Source organism: Vipera ursinii, assembly GCF_947247035.1.
Source record: "Vipera ursinii genome assembly, chromosome: 2".
Taxonomy (NCBI): Eukaryota; Metazoa; Chordata; class Lepidosauria; order Squamata; family Viperidae; genus Vipera; species Vipera ursinii.
In genome coordinates this window covers 124,603,809-124,626,446 of record NC_139513.1, presented here as the reverse complement: position 1 = coordinate 124,626,446, position 22,638 = coordinate 124,603,809, and the positions used below count along the sequence as shown (strand labels likewise).

The 22,638-nt window shown below is 45.7% G+C and overlaps 1 protein-coding gene across 1 annotated transcript; it reads right to left on the bottom strand.

Moving 5' to 3' along the window:
- Positions 1–1,701: 1,701 nt before the first annotated feature.
- Positions 1,702–19,040, bottom strand: BIRC5 (baculoviral IAP repeat containing 5). Its single transcript, XM_083352119.1, has 4 exons — positions 18,718–19,040; positions 5,623–5,732; positions 3,102–3,219; positions 1,702–1,951 (listed from the first exon to the last, which is right to left on the bottom strand). Exons 1-4 carry the CDS (start codon positions 19,027–19,029, stop codon positions 1,868–1,870), a joined length of 624 nt encoding a protein of 207 aa, XP_083208245.1. The 5' UTR covers positions 19,030–19,040; the 3' UTR covers positions 1,702–1,867.
- Positions 19,041–22,638: the final 3,598 nt, after the last annotated feature.

The window sequence follows — 22,638 nt, the reverse complement described above, 5'->3', positions numbered from 1 at the left end:
TCTACATTGTGCCCAAAGTTTTTTGCCCAAAAAACTTTAACTTGTTCATCTTCCATCTTTAAATTTAACAGAAAGCTGTAGTGTTTTAATCAATTTGTCATCTGATGACAATAGTATCTGGTCTAATGTTGCCTGGTCTTTGTAAAAACCATATATTTTTGCTTCTTTCTCATATCTCATTTGCATTTGCATGTGTGGCCACCATGATAGCTCAATGCCCTGTTCTTCCAATTCTTATTTAGTTTAGTTTAGCAGCAGCTGTTTTTCAATGCATGTGCCCAATCTGGTCTACGGCAGCTATAAGTATTACCACAAAGATAAAACTCTTCAAGTGTTTTTACACCAACTGCAGTATATGATTGTGAAACATGGAAGTGTACAACCAGGATGATTAAACAATTAAATGTTTTCCAACAATGCTGCTTGAAAAGAATACTTCGCATCTCAAATCATGACATCACTAATGAAGAGGTACTACAAAGATCAGGTTTAGAACACCTATCGAGAACTGTGAATGAGTGCCGAATGTGGCTTGTTGGCCATATCTTACGTATGCTTAAAGACCAGAATCCAAAAATTGCTCTATGTTGGATACCTTCTGGAGGAAAGAGGGAACGTGGCCGGCCTCGGAAAACTTGGTACCAAACAGTTAAGGAAGATCTTAAGACTATTAATGTCCCTTGGGACAATGCCGAAGATGCTGTGAATGATCGAAAAAACTGGAAAGCACTTGCTGCCCCGTGTGCCCCACACAAGACCTAATTATGGTGATGAATCATCAAACTGTTCATCCTACATATCCAGTCAATCTTTCTGCAAACAATACATTTTGAAAGTTAGTTGTGCACTATTTAAATATTTACACTATTAAAAGTTCTGGCATTTAGTTTCATTTGACGATTGCAAATCCACTAAAGGATCGTTTTCTCTGTTCGTTTTCTCTCATAAGCAAAACAAACTCTACTATTAGCATGCGATAGGATATTTGGAATCTTTTCTAACATTTCTTTTTAGTTTATACTAGTGAAATATGAAACCTACAAGTCTATACATATTTTCTATTGCTTCTATTCTATATTTTTTCTATATTACTATCTATAGTAATACTGATATAACTAAGTTTTCTTTTGAATATTATTCTGCTTTAATTCCTGTCTAGAATTTCTTTTGCTGTTATCTTTTCTATTACTGATCGGCATGTAGAGTATTCCATATTATTTTGTACTCACATTTTTCCTAGCTGTGCCACTATTTTTGTTGTGCTTCTTTTCCTCTGAACTATTCACTACTTTGAAGGGAAAATATCTTCTTTTGTTCAGCTGCTTTTCGATTTGCTGGTAGTTGCAGAGCTTCCAAATTACACATCCCCTCCTATTTCTACCTATACCTGTTTAAAGGTTGCAGCTTTATTGGACACTGAACAGTGGCTATGTAGGGAGAGGGCTTACATAGGAGGTAAATAATGCAACAAGTGGCTGCGTGTGTTCTAAGCAGCCTGCTGTTTTACAGTACCTCTATGAGGATAACTATTCCAAAGAACCAAAGACATAATCAAAATAAAGCACCTTCCTAAGAAAGCAGTTCACCCACTCTTCTCAACTGATCCTACTTCAAGAATGGGTCATTTAGCACTTGACAGCAACACTGGGAAAACAAGTTTGCCCAGGAAACTATTACAATATGATAAACGTGGTATTTTATGAAAAAAGAGAATATTTATTCATAAACACATCAGAAGGAATTCATAAACTTCTATAAACTTCATATTAAAAACCTTAAACTTGAACAGCAGACTTTGAGCAATTCAACTTTGCTCAATACCATTTAGACAGTTAAAAAGCCCACATCATCCAATGGCATACACTGTTTATGAACACTGGCGGTCTATTTCTCCATGGATCAGATGACCATATTTCTCCATCTCGATAATTTTCTGCTTAACTTCTTCTTCCTAGAAGAAAATTAAAAAGACATATTCCTATTAATAAATAGGCAGCTCTTGAGTTATAGGAAAAAACTATACAGGGAATATTATGCTGATGAAGAGAAATGTACCTAAACAATTCACCTTAGGATAGAAATCAGCCAGTAATAGTCAGGCCTACGCACTGTAGCCTACGCACATGTAGCCATATGACCCTTACAACACACTAGGAAAAGCAGAGTAATAAGACATCCTAGAAGGAAAGCTGCAATAATTTATGATAGGAAAAAAAACTGAAAGGAGTCTTGTATCTTTTCAGGTTAACACATTTTATTACAGCTTCTTCACCAAATACAAGACTCAGAACAAGGGCAAAGTAACATTAGAACATCTCAACCTCACAGGATACATTAAAGGTGTTAAAGTAGAAATTTTGGAGAAAAGAAACTTTGACAACACTGCTGAATCAAGAAATTGCTGAACTCACATATGTCAAAAGGCTTCAAGCTATCTCAGGAGGTCTGGACAAACACAATAAGACTTTAAGGTAAAGGTAAAGGTTCCCCCGCACATGCGTGCTAGTCGTTTCCAACTCTAGGGGCCAGTGCTCATCTCCGTTTCAAAGCCGAAGAGCCAGCGCTTGTCTGAGGACGTCTCCGTGGTCATGTGACCAGCATGACTAGACGCCAAAGGCACACAGAACGCTGTTACCTTCCCACCGTAGTGGTCCCTATTTTTCTACTTGCATTTTTACGTGCTTTCAAACTGCTAGGTTGGCAGAAGCTGGGACGAGTAACAGGCGCTCACTCTGCTACCCAGCACTCGGGATTCGACCCGCCAAACTGCCGACCTTCCGGTCGACAAGCTCAGCGTCCTAACCCACTGAGCCACCGCATCCCTTAATAAGACTTTAATACAACACAATTCTTATGCGATAAGAAACCTATAATCTATATTGCATGTAACCTACATCTGAGTAACCTGTCTTCTCCTCCCTGCTCCCAATTCTCTGTGTTGTCCCAGTTTAATTCTTATATCAATTTGGCATTTCATGCACCTGATGAGATATAGCTCGCTCTTTAATAAAATACGTTAATCTGAGAAGATGCTACCAAACTCCTGCAGAGTGATGAGAGTACTCAGGATAAGTTAATGGTTCCTTGCAAGTTATACTCACAATCAAGTTCATGATCACCTCTTTACGAAGTTTTATAAACTCCTGTACTGTCAGGTCACAAACGTCTTTCTGTAGAGCAAGAAATGCACATTTGGGGGAGTGTTTACGGTGCTCTTCCCTAGAAATTTGAAATACAAGTCATAATCATGCAATGGATTTTTAAAGGCAATTAAAATAATTAGCAAGCATACTACATGTGAAGGATGCCGCCCTAATTTGGATCCCATGCCCCACTGCACACAAACCTTTTGTCCATCAATTTACTATTAAACGACTACTTTCCCCCAAAACATGTACATATGCCAGGTGGGGAAACTCTGCTGTTGGTCCTGTGGGAAATTAACTAGAAGTAGGGCCTTTGCCAGCCAGATTATAGAATTCTTTCTCAGTGTGTGTGTAGCTGCCTTCCTTTCTATCGTATGCCCTATTTCTACATTTGTAGAATAACAATTGCTCTAGGACCAGACTATCTTTTTAAATGAACTATTTTAATTGTTCTTTCAATTCTTTTGGGAAGAATAAAATAAATAACAGCCTTCCCGTGGCGCTGTTATGGCCATAAAATGTATGCTTATAACTGGATGAAATGTGTAGCACTTTTGGGAAAGGCTTGGGCAAGCTTACATAAAACACTATTATATATGTCAAAGATGGGAGTCAGAAGACTGGAACATTTCTCGGGCTCCCTTAGGGGCTGAGAGTCCCTCCCACTGTTCCCGAGGGGCATCACTTTGGTGCCTCTTGAAGAAAAAAATTCCCAAGGGCTGGCTTGCCTTTCTGACTCCTTTGTTCCTGTGGCGAAAAGATAGAATATAGTGATATACATTTTGTCATGACTCATTACCCATAATCACGCCTAACCACATCAAGAGAAAGATTAATATCTGCATTCTCCTCTTTAGTCAAACTGATTTCCAAAACAGCTTATGTGTTTTCAAAAAGGTCAGAAAGTAAAGATACTTTTATACCAGTCTTTTCTGTGTCTTGCCAATGTAGGCCTCTGGTGAAAAGAACAGATATTGCAGATGAATTTAAGGTTAGCTGACAGGACAATATATAAATGCTCACATGCATCCCACCAGATATTCTAGAGGTTTCTGGACTGTGTAAGTTCATAGTCAAGATTCCACGTTCCCATCCTCTTACCTCAATGGAAAAAAAAGGGGGAGAACTTGAGTGGAAACCCTCCGCTCAAAAATGGAAGCCAGCTGTACCGACTGCAGTGTATTAGTTAATCATGTTATAAAAATTACTGTCAGCCATACAACTAATAATCAGATAGAGGTGTGGAACCTGACTTTGAAAAACGGCTTAATTTGTTTGATGTGGCTTTAACAGTACTACGGAAAAAGAGTAGATAATAAATTATTAATATCTAATACTGCAATTCTGTATTTGTATAGAATTCTATCATCCTTAATTATACCAATGAAATATAATGTTTTGCAAGTTTGCCTAAGTACAGTTGAGCTATCTTTCCTAAAACTTATCTGGTATCGTTAAAAGTCTTTTTTTTTAATTAAAGAGTTTTACAAAAACTTTTTACAGAACATCCCCAAAACCCACCCGCCCCAAACCACCCCCTCCCCCCCACTTCCCAGAGCTGAATACAGGGTCATAAATATAATAATCATATTCTAACTAAAATTATCCATTATAAAATTAACCAAATTCATAATGTGCTTTAACTCCCATTTAACATTGATACATAAAAACATAATAATATAATCAATATTAATACTAAAATTAATAAAAATCTAAAATCTACTCATAAGCTAAATGGAACTTTTTAGTCCCATATTTATTCTGAATATAATCTATCTATCTCCTCCAAACTGAAATATATCTTTCTTGCGAATAATCCTTCAAATAAGCAGAAATCTTAAGACATTTCTGCAAGATTCGATACCTTAGGTACCCATTTTTCTATAGTAGGCAAACTATCCTTCTTCCAATATTGTCCCACCAGTAACCGTGCTGCTGTTATCAAGTTCAACATCAAATTGATTTCTTTGGTATCACAATCTACAACAATACCCAATAAAAACTATTGTGGAGAAAACTTTATCTTTCTCTTAAAAATCTTTTGAATGTTCCACCAAATTTTAATCCAAAAAGCTTTTATATTTCTGCAAGTCCACCACATATGAAAATAAGTAGCATCTAAACTACCACATCTCCAGCATTTAGACTGTAGGTTAGGATACATATTAGACAACTTTTTGGGATCCAAATGCCATCTATAAAACCATTTTATAAAAATTTTCTCTTAAATTTTGAGCCTGAGTAAATTTAACATTTCTAACCCAAATTACCTCCCAAGTATCCAACGGAATTGGTTCCTGTATGTTTTGTGCCCACTTTATCATACAATCTTTAACTAATTCCGTTTCCGAGTCCAATTCAATTAAAACATTATATTACAGATGAAAACTTAGTAAAACAAATTAGAGATTTAAATCGTGCACATATAAAGAGGGTATCGTTAAAAGTCTTAGGATAACAATTCCAGAGTACCTACATGGGATCATCATCAGGTTCCCATCCCTCTAATTCTTTTAAGCATATAAAACATTGTGCCACATCGGAAGCATTCTCAATAGGACAGTGAATGAATCCAGCTTCAGCCATCTGCATTGGGAAAGGGGGAAGAGAGAGCAAGACAAAGGAGAAAAAAAATATTCAACGAAGTTATACATTTCGTGTTATATAAAAATTATTTCTGAAACTGGAAGGGCTATAGTTGAAAAATGATTTCGCTGCGGTTCTCCTTGATTCTAAGTAACTTCTGACTCTACCCTGTTACAAATAGGTGAAAAGAACAGGAAAATAGTAGTAATACTTTTTGTGTACGGTTACTATTTCAGATTTCTAAGATTAGCTAATATACACAATCATAAAAAAAATTGAATAGGAAGCAAGGTAAGGAAAGTAAATTTAAAAATTTAGGAGCACACTTTTAAATGTTCTATAACAAACAGGTTAGCATTATGATTAACCTGTATCAATTCGCTGAAATATATAGACCTCTTCAATGAGGTTTATGGACTATAATCAACCACTCTGGTCCAATACAGTTCTGAACTAATGGTTTTTGACTTCCTGGTTTAGGGGAGAACTAGTGCTTGGGTCTTGCCATTCCTAATCCTGCATTTTAACCACTACAGGCTCTCAGGTTAACATTAATTATAAGTTGTTGTTAGTTACGAAGTCTTGTCCAACCCATCGCGACCCCATGGACAACATTCCTCCAGGCCTTCCTGTCCTCTACCATCTTCTGGAGTCTATTTAGGCTCAGGCCTACTGCTTCAGTGACTCCATCCAGCCACCTCAATCTTTCCCAGCATTAGGCTCTTCTCCAGTGAATCCTTCCTTCTCATTAGGTGGCCAAAGTATGAGTTTCAACTTCAGGATCTGGCCTTCTAAAGAGCAGTCAGGGTAGATCTCCTCTAGGACTAACCAGTTTGATCGCCTTGCAGTCCAAGGGACTCGCAGGAGTCTTCTCCAGCACCATAGTTCAAAGGCCTGAATTCTTTGGCGCTCAGCCTTTCTTATGGTCCAACTTTCACAGGCTCTCCAGGGGAAATGAAAACTGAATCCTCAAGCCTCTTAGCATGACTTCAATTGACTAGATGTTTTAGGGAACACTTCTGGGCCACCCTTAAACTAGAGGGATTATTGCACCTCCTCAGTAAGGATTTTTGCAAGATGGATTCATTTGAAAAAATGGCCCGAGCAACACACTGAAAAATATAACATTGAAGCAAACTCACATGTCCATTTTATTTAAGAAATGCATGAGTTTATTTATTTATAAATATATTTGATTTTACTTCAACATAATCTAATAGACTGTTGTTGTTAGCTGTGAAGTCGTGTCCGACCCATCGCGACCCCATGGACAATGTTCCTCCAGGCCTTCCTGTCCTCTACCATCTTCTGGAGTCCATTTAAGCTCACGCCTACAGCTTCAGTGACTCCATCCAGCCACCTCATTCTCTGTCATCCCTTTCTTCTATTGCCCTCGATCTTTCCCCGCATTAGGCTCTTCTCCAGTGAATCCTTCCTTCTCATTAGGTGGCCAAAGTATTTGAGTTTCAACTTCAGGATCTGGCCTTCTAAAGAGCAGTCAGGGTTGATCTCCTCTAGGACTGACCGGTTTGATCGCCTTGCAGTCCAAGGGACTCGCAGGAGTCTTCTCCAGCACCATAGTTCAAAGGCCTTAATTCTTTGGCGCTCAGCCTTTCTTATGGTCCAACTTTCACAGCCATACATTACAACTGGGAAGACCATAGCCTTGACTATACACACTTTTGTTGGCAGGGTGATGTCTCTGCTTTTTAGTGTGCTGTCTAGATTTGCCATGGCTTTCCTCCCCAGGAGCAAGCGTCTTTTAATTTCTTGGCTGCAGTCCCCATCTGTGGTGAACTTGAAACCCAGGAAAATAAATCTGTCACTACCTCCATTTCTTCCCCATCTATTTGCCAGGAATTGAGAGGGCCGGATGCCATGATCTTGGTTTTCTTAATGTTAAGCTTTAAGCCAACTTTTGCACTCCTTCTTCACCCACAACAAGAGGCTCTTTAGTTCCTCTTTACTTTCTACCATTAGAGTGGTATCATCTGCATACCTTAGGTTGTTGATATTTCTTCCGGCAATCTTAATTCCAACTTTTAATTCATCTAGCCCTGCCTTTCTCATAATGTGCTCTGCATATAAGTTAAATAGGCAGGGCGACAGTATACATTCTTGCTGGACTCCTTTCCCAATTTTGAACCAATCAGTGGTTCCGTGTCCAGTTCTCACTGTTTCTTCTTGGCCCACATATAGGTTTCTCAGGAGACAAATAAAATGGTCTGGTACTCCCATCTCTTTAAGAACTTGCCACAGTTTGATGTGATCCACACAATCAAAGGCTTTAGCATAGTCAATGAAGCAGAAGTAGATGTTTTTCTGGAACTCCCTAGCTTTCTCCATGATCCAACGTATGTTGGCAATTTGATCTCTAGTTCCTCTGACTCTTTGAAATCCTGCCTGTACTTCTGGTAGTTCTTGTTCCACATACTGCTGGAGTCTATCTTGTAGGATTTTAAGCATAACTTTACTAGCATGTAAAATGAATGCAATGGTGCACTAGTTTGAACATTCTTTGGCACTGCCTTTCTTTAGAATTGGAATGTAAACTGATCTTTTCCAATCCTGTGGGCACTGTTGAGTTTTCCAAATTTGCTGGCAAATTGAGTGTAGCACTTTTACTGCATCGTCTTTTAAGATTTTGAATAGCTCAGCTGGAATACTGTCACCTCCACTAGCTTTGTTGTTGCTCAGCTTTCCTAAGGCCCACTTCACTTCACATTCTAGGATGTCTGGCTTGAGGTCAGTGATGCCCTTATCGTGGTTATCAGAGAAGTTAAGCTCGTTCTTGTATAGTTCTTCTGTGTAATTTTGCCACCTCTTCTTAATCTCTTCTGCCTCTGTTAGATCCCTGCCATTTTGGTCCTTTATTATGCCCATTTTTGCATGAAACGTTCCCTTCATCTCTCCAATTTTCTTGAAGAGATCTCTGGTCCTCCCTATTCTATTGTTTTTTCTCTTTGCACTGTTCATTTAAGAAGCCATTCTTATCTCTTATAGCTATTCTTTGGAATTCTGCATTCAATTGGGTGTATCTTTCTTCAGTTTAAGCCTATATTTTGCAACGAGAAGCTCCTGGTCTGAGCCACAGTCAGCTCCTGGTCTTGTTTTTACTGACTGTATAGAGCTTCTCCAACTTTGGCTGCAGAGCACATAGTCAATCTGATTTCTGTGTTGACCGTCTGGTGATGTCCATGTGTAGAGCCATCTCTTGGGTTTTTGAAAAAGAGTGTTTGCTATGACTATCGTATTCTCTTGACAAAATTCTGTCAGCCTGTGCCCTGCATCACTTTGTACTCCAAGGCCAAACTTGCCTGTTATTCCGGTTATCTTTTGGCTTCCTATTTTAGCATTCCAATCCCCAATGATGATAAGGACATCATTTTTTGGTGTTAGTTCTATAAGGTGCTGAAGCAAATGCATCTGAACGATGGGAATATTTCAAGAATGCTGTTTATAACACCGCCTTGTCAGTGTTTGGTAAAGAGATCAGCAAAACAGCAGATTGGTTTGAAACCTATTCGGAGGAGCTGACGCCAGCCATCGAGGAAAAAAGGAGAGCTCTAACTGCGTATAAAGCCTGTTCCAGCGAGCACAACCTACAGGTTCTGCGAGCTGCTCATAGCAAAGTCAGACAGACCTCCAGGAGATGTGCTAATGACTACTGGCTGCAGCTTTGCTCTTGGATCCAGATAGCAGCTGACACAGGCAACATCAGGGTGATGTATGATGGCATCAAGCCATAGGTCCAACACAGAAGAAATCTGCCCCTCTGAAGTCTGCTACAGGCGAGGTTATCCAGGACTGAGCACAGCAGATGGCACGCTGGGTGCAGCATTACTCTGAGTTATATTGCAGAGAAAATAGGGTAACTGAAGAAGCATTAAATAATATTGAGTGCCTACCGTCTTGGAGGAGCTTGACAGTGAACCAACTTTAGAAGAACTAAACACAGCCCTGGATTCCCTTGCCTCTGGCAAGGCATCCAAGAAAGATAACATTTCTGCTGAAATTCTGAAGTGCTGCAAAGAGAACATCCCCACCGAACTGCATGAAATCTTCTGTCTTTGTTGGAGGGAAGGTGGAGTACCACAGGACATGAAGGATGCAAATATCTCACACTGTATAAGAACAAAGGTGACAGGGATGACTAACAACTACTGCGGCATCTCTCCTCTCAGTGTTGTAGGGAAGCTGCTTGCCCATGTCGTACTGAAGAGGCTCCAGGTGCTTACAGAGAGAGTGTACCCAGAATCACAGTGTGGATTCCGAGCCAACAGGTCCACTACTGACATGGTATTTTCCCTTAGAAGAAACACAGGGAGAAATGCAGGGAACAAAGACAGCCACTTTTCGTAGCCTTCATAGATCTTACGAAGGCTTTTGACTTGGTTAGTAGGAACGGTCTTTATAAAATTCTCCTCAAGATTGGATGTCCACCTCAGCTCCTCAACATTATCAGGTCCATTCACGAGGAAATGAAGGGCACTGTAGTTTTTGATGGCTTAACATCAGATTCCTTTGACATTCGAAGTGGAGTGAAGCAGGGCTGCATCCTCGCGCCAACTTTATTCAGGATCTTTTTTGATGTCATGCTTTTAGAACTGCGACAGAGGGTATTTATCTCCGGACCAGATCAGACGGAAAACTATTTAATCTCTCTAGATTGAGAGCAAAGTCTAAAGTCCAGCTGAAATGCCTACGGGATTTCCTGTTTGCTGACTATGCTGCCGTTACTGCTCACTCTGCCAAAGACCTTCAACAACTTATGGTCTGTTTTAGCAAGGCCTGCCAAGACTTATATACCGCCCTATTCCCGTAGGACTCAGGGCGGTTTACAGGGAAAATTAAAAGTTAAAATACATCACATACAATTAAAAACGATTAAAAGTAAGATTAAATTAATCCCTGAACTTAACTAAAACCCCATTAATTAAATAATTAAAACCTCTCAGTCTGGGCCAGACAGCTCAAAAAACCAAGTTTTCAAGTCCCTACGAAATGAGCGAAGGTCGGGGGCGGTCCTAAGCTCCGTGGGAAGCTGGTTCCAAAGGGCCGGCGTGCCCACAGTGAACGCCCTTCCTCTGGGAATAACCCGCCGGCATTCCTTAACCGACGGTACCCTAAGAAGGCCCTCCCTGTGGGAGCGCACAGGATGATGGGAAGTTGATGCGGGCAGCAGGTGTTCCCTTAGATCAGGGGTCGGCAACCGGAAAAAGGAAAAGAGCCACTCAGAACTGGTTCTGTCACAAACACAAAAAAGTGGGAGCCGCAAAATGTGTGCGCGCGTGCATGCACGCACGCGCATGCGCAAAACAAGGCAAAAAGTGCACCGCCGGCAGAGGCTCGATCCACCGTTCTGCAAGCCTCCGCCGCCGGCAGAGGCTCGATCCGCCGTTCTGCAAGCCTCCACTGCCGGCAGAGGCTGGATCCGCCGTTTTGCAAGCCTCCGCCGCCCCATTCTCTCAATGGGAGGCTTGCTTCGGCTGCTTTTCTTTTGGCAGAGCCATCGATACTGGAGGTGGATGGGGGGAGGGCTGGTGCACGTTTTGCCTCTCTCGCCCGGTGGAGAAAAGGGGGCAGCGGGAGCCTCTGGGTGCCCAAGCCACGTCGGAGGGTCTCCAACCTGTGTGTGTGGGGGGGGGGCAGGGGGGGAAAAATCAAATTGGATCTTTTTATTGATGTATCGTACTTTTATTCGGTATTAGGTTTTTATGGATCAATTATGAACACCTGGGGTCCCTCTGCGACTTACGGGCGGAATATCTAACTTCAGAGCCGTCCTCTCTGGCGGCGGTGGCCCGGGGGAGGGCAGCGCGGGGCTGTAGGTACTCAGATAGTTGGGGGGGATCCAACCTGCCGCGGGGGGTGGGAGTGGGACTTTAGTCACGGACGGCGAGAGGAACCTTCGGAAGGGGAAGCGGGAATGAAGAGAAGATGAGGGTGGAGCGATCGGAGAGCCGGTAACTCAAGTTCCCCGAGTGGCTTTCAGCACTGGAGAAAATGCAAAATCGCTCGAGACCAAACTCGAAGGAATCAGCTGCCGGTGGGAGCGAGGCGATCCGTGCGGTCCCGTGACAGCCAGTTGGGCAAGCAACGCGAAGAGCGGCAGGGCTTTATTTTTGCACCGTGGAGCTCCCCCTCCCCCCAAACTCCCCCTCCCTCCCCCTCACTTCCCAGAGCTGAATACAGGGTATTAACCGGCGGCAGAGGCTTGCAGAACGGCGGATCGAGCCTCTGTCGGCGGCGGAGGCTTGCAGAACGGCAGATCGAGCCTCTGCCGTCCTAATGGCTTGCGCGCGGCCTCTCGCGAGGTTGCTGCCCCTCGTGAGCCCGCTGGCTGACGCTGGCTCCGTCTCTCTCTCTCTCTTCCTTCCTCCCTCCCCCCTCCCTCGGTCTCTCCCTCCCCCTTTTCCGGCTCAGCCCCACGTCACCAGGAGACCAAAACGGGGACATTATGGCACAGTGGAGAAGACACAGGAAGCGGATACAGGTAACGGGCTGGCTTATCTCCTCCCTCTTTTCGCAACCGCTCTGCGGGATGAGTTTCCCTTTTCCTTCTGGCTCACCCCCCCTTCCCCGCCCGGTCACCCTTCCCTCCCTCCTCACCCTCCGCCTCCTCCGAGGCCGCCACCAGTCAGCATCTCTCCTACCGTTTCTGCGGCTTTTCCATCGCCCCCGCCGCCGCTCCCCCTTCCCCGCGGAGCCGGCCGCATCCAGTGCCTTCTTCCTCTGGAGGGGAAATCGTGGCCCGTCCAGTTCCCGCTTCTCTGGACCAAGCGCCACCTTGAATGTTTGGAGAGCTGCGCGCGCACTTCCACCCGTTCAGAGAGGTGCGTGCGCACCAGGCGACTGGGTTCCAAAGGGCCGGTGTGCCGCGGGTTGCCGACCCGTGCCTTAGATAATCCGGACTCAAGCCATTTACAGCTTTATGGGTCATTACCAGCACCTTGAATCTCACCCGGAGGGCAACCAGAAGCCAATGCAGCTCACGGAGAAGAGGTGTTACACGGGAGTATTGGGAAACTCCCATAACAACTCGCGCAGCTGCATTCTGCACCAGCTGAAGCCTCCGAGTGGTCCTCAAGGGCAGCCCCATGTAGAGAACGTTGCAGTAGTCTAGCCGGGAGGTCACAAGCGCATGGGTGACTGTGCGTAGGGCATCTTGGTCCAGATAGGGCCGCAACTGGCGCACCAGACGAAGCTGGGCAAAAGCCCCCCTGGTCACGGCACCTATATGCTCTTCAAAATTGAGCCATGAATCTAAGAGGACGCCCAAGTTGCGAGCCCTACTGACAGGGGGTAACACCTCACCCCCCATCATTAGTGGTGGAACAACCTGGTTTATCCGAGATGCCGATATGCACAGCCACTCAGTCTTGGCAGGATTGAGTCGAAGCCTGTTTTTCCCCATCCAAACCCGGACCGCTTCCAGGCAACGGGACATCACGTCGAGTGCATCACTGGGTTGGTTCGGGGTGGAAAGAAAAAGTTGGGTATCATCAGCGTACTGATGATACCCCACCCCGAAAGCACGAATGAGCTCGCCCAGCGGTTTCATGTAGATGTTGAACAGGAGGGGAGAGAGGACCGACCCCTGAGGGACTCCACAAACGAGAGACCTCGGGGCGGACCTCTGCCCTCCCGTCAACACCGACTGCGAGCAACCCAGGAAGTAGGAGGAGAACCACCGTAAAATGGTGCCTCCCACTCCCAACCCACTGAGACGCCGCAGTAGGATACCATGGTCGATGGTATCGAAAGCCGCTGAGAGATCTAATAGGTCTAGGACAGAGGAACATCCCCTGTCCCGAGCCTGCCAGAGATCATTCACCAGTGCGACCAATGCCGTCTCTGTGCTGTACCCGGGCCTGAAACCCGATTGGTACGGGTCCAGATAATCAGTTTCCTCCAGGAACAGAGGAAGCTGATGCGCCACCACACTCTCAACAACCTTCACCAAAAAGCGAAGGTTGGAGACCAGACGATAAGTTATTTAAAACAGCCGGGTCCAGGGCAGGCTTCTTGAGGTGGGGCCTCACCACCGCCTCCTTCAAGGCAGCGGGGAAGATACCCTCCTTCAAGGAAGCAGTTATTACTGCCTGGAACCAGCCTCGTGTCTCCTCCCGAGCTGCATAAACCAGCCAGGAGGGGCACGGGTCCAGTAAACAAGTGGTGGAGCTCAGTCTCCTCATAATCCTGTCCACGTCATCGGGAGAAACAGAGTCGAACTCAGTCCAGATAACATGCTCAAGACCGCTTGATTCCTCCATGCCAGACTCTGCCCAGTCAGAGTCCAAACCGGTCCGGATCTGAGCGATTTTGTCCACCAGATGATGACTAAACTCCTCAGCCCGACCCTGTAAGGGTTCCTCCCTCACCTCCCAATGAAGGAGAGAGCGAGTCACCCTAAACAGGGCGGCTGGACAATTATCTGCGGACACGATGAGGGCAGCGAAGTAACTAGACTTCGCCGTCCTCATCGCAGCGAGGTAAGACCTTGTAAAGGCTCTTAGTCGCAATCGGTCAGATTCAGACCGGGTGGACCTCCAACCGCTCTCTAGACCCCGTCTCCGACGCTTCATCTCCCGGAGCTCCACAGTAAACCATGGAGCCCAATGGGATCTGTGCTGAGTCTGGGGTCGCAAGGGTACAACACGGTCGAGTGCCTCAGTAGCCGCCCTTTCCCAGGCATCAACCAAGGCATCGACCGGGCTGTGAGTGAGGGAGATAGGTAAGGACCCAAGCGCCATCTGGAACTGTTCTGGGTCCATTAGGCGCCTGGGACGGAACCATCTGGTCGGTTCCACAGCCCGGCAGCGGGGGGTGGCACAATGGAAGACCAGACGCAGGAGATAATGATCGGACCATGACAGGGGGACAACAGATGGCGAGCCCCCTCCCAAATCATCCAACCATTGTCCAGATAAAAAAATCAGGTCAAGGGTGTGACCCGCCCCATGAGTCGGGCCCTGAATTACTTGGGTCAGGTCCATGGCCGTCATGGAAGCCATGAACTCACGAGCTAACTCTGACGACTCTCCCAGGGAAGGCAGGTTGAAGTCGCCCAGAACTATAAGTCTGGGAAACTCCACCGTCAACCCTGAGAGGGTGTCGAGCAGCTCAGGCAGGGCCGTTGCCACACAGCTGGGCGCCAAGTATGTTAGCAACAGACCCAACTGAGCCCGAGGGCCACATCTCATGAGAAGGGACTCACTCCTGCCTATCTGGACAACGGTGGTCTCCCGCGGACATAAGATCTCCCATATAAAAACCGCCACCCCACCGCCCCTGCCCTGAGCCCGAGACTGGCGTAGCACACAGAAACCCGGAGGGCAAAGTTCAACCAGAGGGACACTGCCCTCTGGGCCCAACCAGGTCTCCGTAATGCATGCCAGATCCGCGTGTTCCTCCTCGATCAATTCCTGGACGAGGGGAGCCTTGTTCACCATGGATCTGGCATTGAAATACACCAGTCTGAGCTCAGGGTCCTGATCCCCCTCGCCCCCGGATAGAAGGGTACTAACCGGAGGCCCAGACTGACAGCCGATTGATAAAACCCTCCCCGATTCCCCCCTCCCTCCCATTCCCACCCCTCCCTAACCCTTTAAAACAACCGGCTAAAAAACACACAAGGGGCCTCTTAATGCATTTCCACCAGAGGCCCCTATTTAAGCCCAGCCACTTCTCAGGGTCCCAACAATTGGGCCCGTCCTTAAGGGAAGTAAGGGACATGGCGACCAGTCGTATCCAGGAGGGAGGAGCCCCCCTGAGAGCATACAAGTCCGTGCTAGAGTATTGTATATGAACCATATCATGATAACAACTGCATAGGGCCATAAACCAATGAGCAATTAGATGACATAATGATGTGATGTTATGAGCCAGGATAAGCATCGCAATCCCCCCAACTCAGTCTAACTCGGCTCTCACCCGAGTCAACCAGGTGAATCAATCGCAGCCGCTCTCTCACCGCCGCTGAGGAAAGCCCACCAGGGATGGACTGAGTCCAGGGTACCAGGGAAACCCATCCCACTGATCTCACATCAGTGGGTGGTAGATGGACAATCCCGCCGCCCTCTCACCACGGCGTAATCCCGGTACCATATCAACTGGCAATAGGAAGTCTTAGGAGTGGGGATAATGTTCATGTTCCACCCTGCTCCAACCAACTGGGGGATTAAGAAGGCAGTCCTTCGTGCCAAGTACAGTGTACGTCAGCTATTCCAGGAAACTCAAACCAGGGCCTCCCCAACCAAGCAAAACACCAAGGTCTCATCACGGAAGGTCCAAACACCATCAGGCCATCAAGCCACCATCTTTGACAGAAACGCCTGACAGAAGACCAGACAGCAAGGGCTCATCCAAGCCAGCCTTTAGCCCAGCAGCGCGTCCAGACGGAGAAGGGGGGGTCTTCACACCACCAAAGAGGCGCCCACCCCCTGTTCATATCTCCGTAGGGCCAAATGTCCAGCAACCATCCCAGCTGCAAGGTCCTTCTCCGGCCGATCTTCGGGCCGGGAGGGCTCCCAAAAAGGAGTCCCAATGCAGCCCAGTGCAGTGCGGCGTCTGCCATCGCTGGGGGCGGCAACAATCCAAGCAACATGGCCGCGTGTCTTCAGGCCGAAAGGAAAAGAGAGCCCACCTGCTGAAATACCGTTCCAAGCAGCACAACCACCCCGGCCGATCCTCAGGCTGATCTTCGGGCCAGGAGGCCTTCCGAAAAAAGAGGGAAGCCCCCTGATGGAACTGGGGACAACAACGCTCACGGGGCGGCTGCACCTCAGCTGATCTTCGGGCTGGGAGGCCTTCCAGAAAGGGAAAAGCACCTACCAGCTGGAAGCAGCGACGCCACAGCCAGCACTCCCCGCCTCAGCCGATCTTCGGGCCAGCAGGACCAGGAAAAGAAGGAAAAAAGCCTCCGCATCGCTCAAAAGCGGCCTCCCGACTGCTGGCAACACCTCCAGCCTCTCCATCAGGTCGCCGCCACGGCTGTGACTCCCCCCGAGCTCATTTGGAGCCCAACGCAGGGAGCACGGAGCTTAGGCAGCAGCCGTCGCCATCTTGGGCAAAAAGATGACCTGTCTGTCTTGGGTGGCCTGCATGGCATAGCTCATAGCTTCATTGAATTACGCAAGCCCCTTCACCACGACAAGGCAGTAATCCATGAACGGGAATTAATTATATATGGCTATATATTTTAGAACAACAGTCCCCAATCTTTTTGGCACCTGTGATCGATTTTGTGGAAAATAATTTTTTCATGGACTGTTGCAGTAAAACCAGAAAATATATTGTGGTTGCTTAGACTAATAATATTATATCATAAGCTTTCATACTGTAGATCAGTGGCTCCCAACCTTTTCTATACCCCGCACCCCTACAATGCTTCTGATATATTGTCACACCCCTTACAAAAATTTGAAATAATGGCAACAAATTATGCATATACAGCACACTATACTTTCGAAAACCCAAGTTTTCGCACCCCCTGGAATATTGTCTCGCACCCCCGGTTGGTAACCCCTGCTGTAGATTATGGTCCACTTCATCATATGCATGCAACTGACAAACAACTGTCAATGGTAGTATAGTTTATAGATAGTCCTCGACTTATGACAATTGAGCCCAAAATTTTGTTGCTAAGCAAGACAGCTAAGTGAATTTTGCCCCATTTTACATTTCTTGACTCAGTTAAGTGAACCACTGTAGTTAAATTAGTAATATAGTTAAGTGAATATGGCTTCCCCATGGACTTTGCTTGTCAGAAGGTCACAAAAGGTGATCATATGATCATATGATCCTGGGAGACTTTAACAGTCATAAATACATGGCAGTTGATAAGCATCTGAATTTTGATCACATGACCATAGGGATGATGCAACGGTCATAAGTGTGAAAAACGGCCATAAGTCACTTTTTGCAGTCCCTTTGTAACTTTGAACAGTCACTAAATGAATGATTGCAAGTCAAGGACTGCCTGTATTTGAGAAGGAAATAAGGAATAGGAAGTGTATACAGCAAGTATTATCAATAATTAGTATTTATTCACAAGAGTGGGGAAAGAGTTTTTCCATTTTAAAAAGTATCAATCTGATTCATTCTCAAGCATGAATACTTATTGATAAGGGATGACAAATAGGAATAAACTTTTTAACTGAAATATTAGAGAAAGTGTTGAGTTACTGACATTGTTTGTACCTGTCTGGAGGAGGGGGAGTCATCTTATATATATATTTGGTTATTTTTTATTTCCTTTTTTTCTATCTCTTTGCATTTTTTTATTTTTCTTAGTTTGTATTAGTGTTTTATCTCTGTATTTGTAAATTTGAATAAAAATTATTGCAGAGCGAGAGAACCATTGTAGAACCATTGAACTTCCCCTTCAAGAGCTTTTTGACATGAAAATAGGTAGGTAACTGATTTGTCCAGCATAAAAGGACATATTCTTCCCATATTAACGGCTGGTTCTTCCTCCAGAGGGGTTGAACCAAGACACCGGAAGCTAAGGACATTTTATTGTACTGCCATGTTTTGAATCCTTGTTAGCCATCCAGGTTTGCTTGGCATAGACAAGTGTACAAAGAAAGAGGCTTGCCAGGCTCAAATCAAGACGCTGATTGGGAGAGTCTTAAAGGAATCAGCTTCACCACACTGGCCGTTCACATCAGTCTGGTGAAGCCTGCCTGAACTAGCCTCTTTGGAGGGAGGAAGCACGACACCCGAGAAAAGGAATAAATAATAATAATAATGATAATAATAATAATAATAATAATAATAATGATGATGATGATGATGATGATGATAATAAAGAAGCCTCCTCGCACTCTGTGCGTGGAGCTTGTCATTTGTGAGTAAAGCAGCCTGGGAATCCCTGCAGATGTGCTTGGGAATATTGCCCGTTAAACAGAAGAGGGCTCACTTCCATGGAAGAAAAGCGCCCCCCTCCAGCCCCCCGGCTTGGGAGAAACGAGCCCCTCACCCTGACCGCAGTGCAGGAACAGTCGGAGTCGAAGGGCCACTCGGTAAACGTGGCGAGACGGTTCTCTTTCAGGTAGAATTTGAGTGCCGTAGGAAGCCGCCGTTTCGCCTTCCCAAGAAACATGATGGTTTCTGGAGCTTTCAAACCGCAGCGGGAAAGAAGCGGGGGAGGAAAAAAAAATTCAAAATGGCTTCCCAAGGCATGATGGGGGAAATAGGCTGTGCACTGATATTGAGGATGCCACGCCCCCCACCGAACGCCGAGCATGCTGGGAAGCGTAGTTCTTACGATCGCAATGAGCAAAAACGACATTTGTTTCACAAGTTTTTTTTTAAAAAGCGCTTGTATGTCAACAGCATCTTTTAGAAATGCCCCTTTAAAGCCTTACTGATTTGTACTGTAAGGGCAAAGTAAAACTGCATCTCCAAGTTATCGTTTCAAACTAAAAAAACTCCACTTCTTTGTATTTGGGGCAGTGATGGCAGAGGTCCAAGGAAGTAATCTATACAGAACATTGTAATTTAATATAGTTCAGAGAGAGACTGTTTTCTGTTACTTGTGGCAGTAAGAGCAAAGGTTTGAGTGGCCCCTTAAATATTTTGTTAGTTGCGAAGTTGTGCCTGACCCAACACTACCCCATGGACAACGTTCTTCCTTCCTGTCCTCTACCATCTTCTGGAGTCCATTTAGGCTCACGCCTACTGCTTCAGTGACTCCATCCAGCCACCTCATTCTCTGTCGTCCCCTTCTTCTCTTGCCCTCAACCTTTCCCAGCATTAGGCTTTTCTCCAGTGAGTCCTTCCTTCTCATTAGGTGGCCAAAGTATTTGAGTTTCAACTTCAGGATCTGGCCTTCTAAAGAGCAGTCAGGGCTGATCTCCGCTAGGACTGACCGGTTTGATCACCTTGTACTCCAAGGGACTCGCAGGAGTCTTCTCCAGCACCATAGTTCAAAGGCCTCAATTCTTTGGCGCTCAACCTTTCTTATGGTCCAACTTTCCATAGCCATACATTACAACTGGGAAGATGATAGCCTTGCTTTTTTTGTAAAAGAAAAAAGTTTTATAGGTGGCATTTAGATCCTAAAAAACTAGCAAGTATGTATCCGAACTGCCAGCCTAAATGTTGGAGGTGTGGTGGTGAAGATGCAACGTATTTTCATATATGGTGGACCTGTAAAAAGGTTAAAGCATTTTGGATTAAAATTTGGTGGAATATGCAGAAGATATTTAAGAAAAGGATAAAGTTTTGTCCGCAATTGTATTTACTGGGCATTACTACTGACACTACTGTTGTGGACACTAAGTTGATGTTGAATTTAATTACGGCAGCAAGACTTTTAGTAGGGCAATATTGGAAGAAGGAAGAACTGCCGACTATAGAAGAATGGACTTTAAAAGTTTCCAACCTGGCGAAATGGCAAAGATCTCAGCGTATTTGAAAGATCATTCGCAACAGAGATATATTGTGGAGTGGAAAAAATGGATTGATTACATATAGAATAAATATGGGACTAAAAAGTTTCACTTAGCATTTGAATAAGTATTGGTGTGATATTTATATTGCTTGTAGTTATTTTATAAGAGTTAAAGTGCGATAGATTTAATAGTTATTGTTTGCATATGGTAGATTATGATTGTTTTTACTGTTATACCTTGTATTTAGCTCTGGGAAGTCGGGGAGGGGGGAGGGGGAGGGAGGGAGGTGTTGGGGAGGGTTGGGAAGAGGGGAGGGGGTTGGGAGGGGTTTGGTTTTGTTTTGTTAAAAATAAAATGTACTGTAAAACTTTTCAATAAAAAAAAAGAAAAAAGTTTATTTTTTTCAGATTGTATGATTTGCCAGTTGGAATGAGCACAATGTACAGCAAAAATATAAGTGATATTTAAAGAAAATTACATGTAGCTCTTTGCCCTAGACTAATTCTTTAAAATTTATTATTTTTTCTTACACTCCATTGTTTTCTGGTAAACGTGCTCTGAATTGCAGTTTAAAGCTCCAATTACAAATGTAAAATGTTGCTTGATATTTTTCTTTCTGCCTGTCTTTGCCTTTTATCCAATTGTTGCCAGCTAACTATTTCTAATCTTTGCTAATATTTAATACATAGTACCAACTATACTTTCGCTAGACGGACTGAGTGGCTGTGTCTTTGCTCTGATCTAGAGGCAAAGATTACCTAAGATTGATCCAGGTGCAAAGTAAACTGGAAATTAGCTACAGTAATTTCCTAACAAAAATTGATTTGAGGTAGGAGGAAAATGGACTGGTTGATTCCTTTCCGTTTTTACGAAGACATATGTAGCCCTCGGCACTTGACCGAGTTGTACCCTTGCGGCCCCTGACCCGGCGCAGATCCCAATGGGCTCCATGGTTTTCCGCGGAGCTCCGGGAGATGAAGCGTCGGAGACGGGGCCTAGAGAGCGTCTAGAGGTCCACCCGATCTGAATCCGACCGATTGCGACTAAGAACCCATATTAGGTCTTATCTCGCTGCGATGAGGGTAGCGAGATCTAACTACTTCGCTGCCCTCATCGCGTCCGCAGATAATCGCCCGGCCGCCCTGTTTAGGGTGACCCGCTCCCTCCTCAACCAGGAGGTTAGTGGGGATCCCTTGCAGGGGCGTGCCGAGGAATTTAGTCAACATCTGTCGGACAAAATCGCTCGGATTCGGACCGGTTTGGACTCCGACTGGGCAGTATCGGACGATCAGGACACGAGCGATCTTGTCGATGTCATCTGGGAGGAGTTCGATCCTGTGACTCCGGAGGAAGTGGACAGGATCATGGGGAGGCTGAGCTCCACCACATGTTTATTGGACCCGTGCCCTTCCTGGCTGGTTTATGCAGCCCGGGAGGGGACACGAGGCTGGTTCCAGGCGGTTATAGCTGCTTCTTTGAGTGAGGGTAGTTTTCCCGCCGCCTTGAAAGAGGCGGTGGTGAGACCTCTCCTCAAGAAGCCTACCTTGGATCCGGCTGTTTTGAATAACTTTCGTCCGGTCTCCAACCTTCGCTTCCTTGCGAAGGTTGTTGAGAGTGTGGTGGCGCACCAGCTCCCTCTGGTCCTGGATGAAGCGGATTATCTAGACCCGTACCAATCGGGCTTCAGGCCTGGGTACAGCACGAAGACGGCATTGGTCGCGCTGGTGAATGATCTCTGGAGGGCTCGGGACAGAGGATACTCCTCTGTTCTAGTCCTATTAGACCTCTCAGCGGCTTTCGATACCATCGCCCATGGTATCTTGCTGCGGCGTCTCAGGGGATTGGGAGTGGGAGGCACGGTTCTTCAGTGGTTCTCCTCCTATCTCCTGGGACGTTCGCAGTCGGTGTTGACGGGGGGGCAGAGGTCGACCGCGAGGCCTCTCGCTTGTGGAGTCCCTCAGGGGTCGGTCCTCTCGCCCCTTCTGTTCAACATCTACATGAAACCGCTGGGTGAGATCATTCGTGGTTTTGGAGTTGGGTACCATCAGTATGCTGATGATACCCAACTTTTCATTTCGACCCCAAACCACCCCAGTGATGCCCTCGACGTGATGTCCCGGTGCCTGGAGGCGGTCCGGGTCTGGATGGGGAGGAACAGGCTTCGTCTCAACCCTGACAAGACGGAGTGGCTGTGCATACCGGCATCCCGGGATATTCAGGATATCCCACCCCTCATTATAGGGGGTGAGTCATTACCTTCTGTAGATAGGGCTCGCAACTTGGGAGTCCTCCTAGATTCACAGCTCTCTTTAGAAGACCATATTGTAGCTGTAACTAGGGGGGCGTTCGCCCAGGTTCGCCTGGTGCGCCAGTTGCGGCCCTGTCTAGACCGGGATGCCTTGCGCACGGTCACTCATGCGCTCGTGACCTCTCGTCTTGATTACTGCAACGCTCTCTACATGGGGCTACCCTTGAAGACCACTCGGAGGCTCCAACTGGCACAG